General features: G+C 50.2%; 1 protein-coding gene across 1 annotated transcript; it reads right to left on the reverse strand.

Moving 5' to 3' along the window:
• Positions 1-1,851: 1,851 nt before the first annotated feature.
• Positions 1,852-4,739, reverse strand: LOC119398520 (uncharacterized). Its single transcript, XM_037665363.2, has 3 exons — positions 4,558-4,739; positions 3,260-3,488; positions 1,852-2,455 (listed from the first exon to the last, which is right to left on the reverse strand). The coding sequence occupies exons 2-3, from the start codon at positions 3,412-3,414 to the stop codon at positions 1,909-1,911; spliced, it is 702 nt and encodes a 233-aa protein (XP_037521291.1). The 5' UTR covers positions 3,415-3,488; positions 4,558-4,739; the 3' UTR covers positions 1,852-1,908.
• Positions 4,740-8,235: the final 3,496 nt, after the last annotated feature.

Consider the following 8,235-nt stretch of genomic DNA (forward strand, 5'->3'; position numbering starts at 1 on the left):
AGGAAAATTAGCAGCGTGATATATTTTGTACAACGTGAAATCTATAATTTTTGATAACGTGAACTCAATGAGTTAGGCATAATTATTTCAACGAATGATGGGACTTATCCTATATGCCATCAATTTAGATTTAGGTTGTTGCGGCGGCAGCATTTAGATGGAGGCAAAATGCTAAGGGCTCGTGTGCTTGCATTCAGGTGCACGTTACAAAACCCCAGGCGGTCGAAATTTCACGTTGTCTTTTTTTTAGAACAGCAGACAAGTAGTTGGGACAGCGCGCGGAAAGATTGAAGGCACGGCGTCTCGTAACAATACTGGCCGTTTCGGTTTGTCAAGGAGAAACTTCGCCACCAAGCTCGCCACAATAGCGCCGCCTGTCTATGTCACTGCCCGAGAAGTGCTTCTCGCAAACGTAGTCACGAGGCGTCAGCTGTCGGTCTTTTCTTGGTATGGCGCGAACCCACGCTTCCAACCTCACTGGGTCACAAGGAACTCTGAAGGTAAATACCTTCTCTTTGCAGGACGCGTACCCACTGCTGCAGTTCGGCACGACACATTTTCGCCCCATCCTGAAGAAGCACTGGTCGAAATCCGCAAAGCACTCTCCTTTGTCGCGGCGTGAAAGCGCGCGCAAACATTGCGGAGTCGGCGCCGCCCCCGCGCAACGCGCGAGAGCCTCTGCGAGCGCTAAAGAGAAAGAAACCAGCAAATAGCGAAGGAAACTTTCTCTTCCAAGGCCACCTACGCATGCGCGCGCACAACATGCAAGCGAGGAGCCAGGGGCGCGTGCATGCGGCGGCAGACGTCGTCTGCTCAGGAGCCACTATTAGCAGTTCGTTTCAAGCGCTGTACGGCCTATAATTCCGGCAGTATCGATTAGTAACTACAGTTAAAATATCTGACATCTCTCCCTATTGATGTTACAGACATAAATCTTGAAAATTTTACATTGTACGAGGTGCTATCACGATTTTTATGCGTCGCGTCCATAGAAGAGCATGTAAAAGATGGCAACCAGAGCCATATATACCCTTCGGGAGAGTTTGGCGATTGTTTCATCTCGCCGCTCTCCGAGCTCCGCCCCAGCGCCGCCCTCTTCTCGTGACGTAAACCCTCTCTCCTCGCCGGCGGCGGCGGGCGGCAGTGGCGACAGCGCCAGACAGCGCGGCGCGGAGTCCGGCGCTGCCGCGACGGAGAGACGCCGGCGCGCCGCACTTACACGATCGCTGAGGAGCGCGCGTAGGTTACGAAGCTCTTGTGCGAAGCCGCGCGTATTCATGGCGACTGCTCCTCGCATTCAAGCGTGAATTTGTTGCGTGCGATGGGCTGCTGTTGCGCGGTTGGCTGTTCAAACAGCACAGCTCAGGGTTTCCGCCTTTTTAGGCTTTCGAAGGAAAAGAAGCGACGACGCCTTTGGATCAGAAACATCACACGCAGCAAATGGACCCCGACCGACTGCTCCGTGCTATGCGAGATACCTACCTGAGTATTTAGCTTGAATATTGCTGGTATTATAAACAGCGTACCATTAACACAAACTTATTATTTGTTGTGCGATGGGGCCCTTTCAGGCGCACAAACTTTAAAAATAATGTTGTCGCGCTGAAAAAAAGGCGTTTTATGGTTCGCGTTTCGATCGCTTGGGCAGATTGAAATTTTGCAGCGATCACGCTATAAGTGTGTAGCATAGCGGAGGCAGCCTAGCTGCCGTCACGAAAGGACGGAGACGTTGATGATTCCGTGTCAGCCGAGAACAACCAAAAGGCGTTTATTGCACGCATATATATAAGTAAAGTGGAAAGGGAAAGGATGCGATAGAAAACAAGGAACAGAAACTTTGCGCATGCGCAATGACAGCGCGCATATCACGTGGTGGTTTGACACCGCATTTACAACATTTCTTCCTCCTTAAAAACGATGCACTGGCTTGCGTGTTCTTGTGGAGCGCCGGAGCGGTTGTGCGGTTTCTTGATCCGTCGTAGCTGCCAGGGGTGTTGGGACTGCAGCAGGCTCAGGCTGGTCGGTGACTGGGAGAGTTTCTTGGGGTGACGCTTCCACAGCTTCATCGGGGTTCGCGGGTGGCGGTGGGTCGAGTGGCGTTGTGCTCGGTGTATTGCCTTTGCTGATATCACCTGGATGGGTCCACAGTGGTTCGTCTTGCGAAAATCCCCTACGAGTACGCACTTGATCTATGTGACGCCGCACGATTGCTTGAGGTGTCTCCACTGTGACCATCCGTCCTCCCGATGTAGCTGTTACACGTCCTGGCATCCATCTACCATTGGACCCGTAGTTGCGGACATGCACATCACAGTTCGTTGGTGGTAACAAATCGTCGCTTTCCTTTTTAGAATTGGGCGCAGTCGTCGCAGGAAAGCACGTGTCCAGGCGTGACCGTATCTGGTACCCCAGCAGCATTTCCGATGGCGATAGTCCGGCTTTCTGTGGGGTCCTTCTGTAATTGAGCAGCAAACGCATAAGGTTATGCTCGAGCTTCCCGCCTTTCATCTTCCGAAGACCGTCCTTGATTGTCCTGACTGCCCTCTCGGCCGCTCCATTTGACTGCGGATGAAAAGGGGCGGTTCTTAGATGCGTAATGTTTCTGTCAGCAAACTCGTGACTGGTGAACTGCGTTCCATTATCAGACACTAGTGTTCTTGGTACACCAAAACGGCTAAATATGTCACGCAGACAGTTAATCGTGGTTGCCGAAGTAGCCTGGTTCACTGGCACCGCTTCCACCCATTTCGTGTGAGAATCCACTACTACGAGGACCATTTTACCTTCTATCGGCCCTGCAAAGTCGACGTGAACACGCGACCATCTCTCTTGTGTTTGTGGCCAGTTTAAAGGCGGGGCCGCTGGAGGCATAGGCAAATTATCAATGCAATTAGTGCATTGCGCTGCTGTTAACTCTATGTCGCGGTCTATTCCTGGCCACCAAAACAACGATCGCGCCACTGTTTTCATTGCCGAGGAGCCTTGATGAGTCTCATGCAGTAGTTGTAACAACCGCTTCCGCGCTGCGGCAGGTATGACGACACGATGTCCCCAGTAGACAAGTTCGTGTGCCAGAGATAGCTCCAACTGGCGATCCACAAAAGGCACTAAGGCAGGGTCAAGACGTACTGCACCTTTCGGCCAACCGTTCAACACGTTTTGTTTTACACGGGATAAGATCGAGTCATTGGCTGTCAGCTCCTTCAGCTCGCGCGTTGTGACTATCCCTTCATCCAGGCATTTCAAAGAAAATACATACTCTTCGGGTTCAGGTTCCGTGGCGGCATCTTGGCACCGCAGCGGCAGTCTGCTCAGAGCATCCGCATTCAGTAGCTGCCTTCCTGGGGCATATTCAAGCTTGTAACGGTAACCTCCAAGGTAGAGGGCCCACCGTTGGATGCGAGCTGCGGCCATTGCAGGCGTCTGGCGGTCGGGTCTCAGCAGTCCCAGAAGTGGTTGGTGGTCGGTAACCAGGACGAACTCTCGACCTAGGAGATAATCCCGGAATTTAGTAACTCCAAAAACAAGTGCCAGTGCTTCTCGTTCTAATTGAGAATAATTTCTTCCGGCTTTTGTCAGGGTTCTTGACCGGAATCCGACTGGCCTATTAGTGCCTCCAATTGTGTGAAAAAGAACGGCGCCTATCCCACGAGCGGATGCGTCGCAGTCCAACTTCAGTTGTCTTGACGGCTCAAAATGCATCTTTAAGACACTCGGCATCTTTAAGACACTGCTTTGCCTTGCGAAATGCAGATTCCTGGGATGACTTCCACTGCCACCGCGCGTTTTTTTCCAACAACTGGTACAATGGAAACAACGTATCTGACATGTTCGGCAAAAACTTTGAATAAAATGTTATCATCCCAAGAAACGAACGCAGCTCGTTTAGGTTTTCGGGACTAGGTGCATTTACGATAGCATCTACATTCTTCTCAGTTGGGTGAAGGCCGGCTTGATCAATGCGATGCCCAAGATAAGTGACCGATGGTTGGCTAAATTTGCACTTATCGTACCCGAGCTTCACGCCATGTTCTCTGAACCGTTCTAACACATTTTGCAATCGTGCTCCGCCATCGCCAAACGTTTCAGAGACCAGAACGTCATCCAAGTAAGCCTGAACGCCAGGTAGGCCAGCCAGAATTGTATCTATTTTTCTTTGAAATATTGCAGGCGCGGAAGAAATGCCGAAAGGAAGCCTATTGTAACAAAAAAGGCCTTTATGAGTATTTATAACGCAGAGCTTCCGGGAATCCTCGTCCAGAGCCACCTGGTTATATGCGTCCCGCAAGTCGAGCGTACTGAACAACTGGCCACCTCCTAATGACGCAAAAATATCTTGAATTACTGGAAGCGGGTACTGTTCCGTGGCACAAGCGGGATTGAGAGTAGCTTTAAAGTCTCCGCATATTCTGACCGAGCCGTCCTTCTTCAGAACGGGCACAATGGGCGTCGCCCAGTTAGAATGCTTGACTGGTGATATTATACCTAACGACACTAACCTGTCAAGCTCTTGCGATACCTTGTCACGTAAAGCATATGGAATAGGTCTCGCCTTACAGAATTTGGGGACCGCGTCGTCCTTCAGCAGGAGGCTGGCTGGTGGTCCTTTGATCAAGCCCAAGGTTTCCGAAAAAACATCCTCGTAGGTGTGGCGTAGGGCGTTGACGCTGTGGTGCTTCGCTCGAATAGCCGTCGCCTCGTCTTCGTGTGCGACTCTCACTACCGGAGCGCCAGCTTGTTCCAGGAGGATTAGTAGGTCTCAGCCGCACAAGCTTGGTCCGGGGCAGTCTAGAACCACAAGGGAACAGTCAACAGAAGTATCGCGGTATCTGACACAAAGTTGCAGTTCACCCATCACCGGCAACCTTCCACTGTAGCATGATAACTTTACGTGTGAAGGCTTCAACTTTGGCCAGCATTTGCGGTGCTTTTCGAAAAGCTGCCGTGATATGACGCAAACCGGTGAACCTGTATCGACTTCCATGGACACGTTCACGCCTCCCCAACTGAACATTCGTCTTATTGGCGGCGCAAGAGAATTCTTTCGTGCTGACGCTAACGTCCAAATTTGAGCACTACCACTGCTGTCCTCTTCTGAAGAAGCCTCTTCTACCGCCAAAGCTTTCGCGTGAGGTAGTCGCCGAGGGGCGGCAACATCTTTGCCAATGCGGCTGCGACACATTTTAGCGAGGTGACCCCTCAGGCCGCAAGCGTAACATCGTGCATTCTTCCATCTGCAGCTGTTGCCATCATGTCTAGAACTGCCACACCTTCCACACTCCAATCGCTCTGAGCGCTCCATGCTTGATCGCGATGGCAGTTTGCGACGCGCTTCCACTTTAAGAACAGGCGGTACGTCTACAGACATTGTCCTGGCGTCTTTTTCGGCAGTTTCCACGGCTACTGCTATCGACTCGGCTTCCTCCAGAGTTAAATCTTTCTTTGCCAGAAGTTGCTTCTGCACAGCACCCGAACGCACACCACAGACAATTCGGTCTCTAAGTAGCCTGTTCAGAGAATCTCCGAAATTGCAATTGTCTGCAATGCGTCGGATTGAGACGACGAAATCCTGAATGGTTTCTCCCTCCTGCTGACAGCGGTTGAAAAACTGGAAGCTTTCAGCAATTTCGTTGCGCCTTGGGTCGTAGTGGTCATTTAACACCTTGACTACTTCATCATATCTTAAGGCATTGGGCTTTGCAGGTGCTATTTTCCCCATCAGGATTTGGATCGTCGAGGTGCTAAGTGCAGCTACTAGAAGTGCCCTCTTCTTAGCGGAATCCGAAATAGCATTTGCTTCAAAATACGCCTCCACTTTGATGAAGTAAGGTTTCCACTTATCTGTGGCGTCGTCGAAGCTGGGAAGCATGTAGGAGGCCATCGTTGTCAGCAGTACGGTTGCCACTGGATGCTTAACTTCGGGTTCCTGCTTGACCGCGTGGGTGTTTTCTTTGCTCGTCGCCACTGTAGCATAGCGGAGGCAGCCTAGCTGCCGTCACGAAAGGACGGAGACGTTGATGATTCCGTGTCAGCCGAGAACAACCAAAAGGCGTTTATTGCACGCATATATATAAGTAAAGTGGAAAGGGAAAGGATGCGATAGAAAACAAGGAACAGAAACTTGGCGCATGCGCAATGACAGCGCGCATATCACGTGGTGGTTTGACACCGCATTTACAACAAAGTGTCAAGCGTGATGTGTTGCGTTTACGTAATTTATCGCGCGTTCTGAGCACGAGCTTGGGATGTTACCGTGATGTTGTGAGGGAAAGATTTATTTCGATATCGCAGGTTAGTGCCGCCGCGCGTCAGCTGCGGCAGTTACCTGGCATGTGTTGTACGTTATGTGGTCTGCGTTTCTGTGGCTGTCAGCCTATGGTGTCATTTACCGCTGTGTTGCCGCTTGTGTACTTGCTACCAGTTTCACGCTTAATTCGCGCATGTAAATTAATCTGCGCCCCTGTGCTAAGCGAATGTGCCTTGCGCTTTTTGGTCATGCAGGTATAGTGCACAATGTCTGTGCTCATGCAGGAAGCTCTTCTACTATAGCAAGGGGCCCTCATGTGCTCGATGAAATTTCGTGATTAGGAAGTATAGAGCGCGAAGAAGTTGAGCATAAAAATGATTTTGTAAAGTAAACCAACAGGATGTCCGCTATCAGACTAGCCGAACGAGGTATTGTTTTCATTTAACACGCGCCTAAGGGGGGCCCTGCACCTGTTCTGACGAAAACCTTAGATGCCTCAGCAAACGCGAAAATTGACCGCCGTCGTCCGTGGCGTCGGCGTCCCGCGTCGGCGTCCCGCGTCGGCGGCGTCAACACGAGGGATGTCAAAAATCATCACGTAATGACGTGACCATATGACCAAAGATTGTGACGTCATCAAGACGTCGAATAACGTGACTTCACGCGATGCCATCAGCACATGACCAGATGTGGGGTACAAAAATTGCAGTGCCTCCGATCTTGCAGGCAGTGCAAGACAATGTTAGGTCACAAAGCTTTCGAGGGGGGGGGGGGCGTGAGGAACAGTACATCAACTGAAGAAAAGGAAGACGGCTTTCGCGTTCGAGAGGTCTTAGGCGAATGCATAAGGGACCCTGTGAGTTCTTTTTTTCTCTTATTAGAGAGTTTTAGTGCCGGGGACTCCAAGCCGCTTCCTTATTCACCCTCTTACGTTCCCTTGTACACTCAGCCGCGCCCCATGGACTATACAAAGGAACGCAAGGGGCTTACGTACGCAAGGCACTTTGGGGTCCCGGTACTAAAATTCTCTAAGAGGGAATTTTAGGGCTCGGGATCCCCAAGCCGCTTGTGTACGCCCGCTTTTACGCTTTTGTGGCCTTAATACAATTACGTGCGCTGGTATCTCTGTTTCTTTTAAAATCAGAGCTGTTTAAGCTTGGAGAATCCCGTTAGTGGCGAATAAAAATTGTCATCATCATGAACCGGCACGCAATCCGTCCTCTTCTTTATCTTCTGCTTTGCTGCCAGAACACGTGCACAGACTTTTCTGGCGCGGTATGCAATGAATCTCACGTAACACTTGTCACGTGACATGTTCCAAAAATCACACCTGTTATATATGCGCGTCACAGAGTCACATCACGCAATACCAATTTTGGTGTATATCAATCTGGCGGAACGGCCGCCATCGCACCATGAGCGTGGCACGTAAGTCATGCTGTACATGACACGCGTGTCATGATATTCACATTAACTCTCGTTATTTATGTTCGTCACACAGTCATGTCGCGCACTACCAATTTTGGTGTATATCAAGCTAGCACAACGGCCGCCAGCGCACCATGAGCGTGGCACGTAAGTCGTGCTATACATGACATGCGTGTCACGATTTTCATAATAACTCCTGTTATTTATGTTCGCCATACGCTCTTGTCTAGCCATACCAATTTTGGTATATATCAAATTAACGAAACGGCCGCAAGAGCACCAATACTGTGGCATGTAAATCATGCTGTACATGACATGCATGTCATGATTTTCATGTTATGACCAGTCATTTACGTTTGTCATACAGTCACATTACGCCATACCAATTTTGGTATACACCCCATGTACGAAACGGCCAGGAGAGCACAAATTCGTAGGCGGCTAGATAGGTAGGTAGACAGATAGATACGCTCAAAGTCGCAGAAGTTCGCTAAGAAATGTTTCGCATTTAAAAAAACCAAGATAAACGCAAACGCACAGGTCTTCATAGCTCGAAAAGT

This window comes from Rhipicephalus sanguineus, chromosome 7 (assembly GCF_013339695.2).
Source record: "Rhipicephalus sanguineus isolate Rsan-2018 chromosome 7, BIME_Rsan_1.4, whole genome shotgun sequence".
Classification (NCBI taxonomy): Eukaryota; Metazoa; Arthropoda; class Arachnida; order Ixodida; family Ixodidae; genus Rhipicephalus; species Rhipicephalus sanguineus.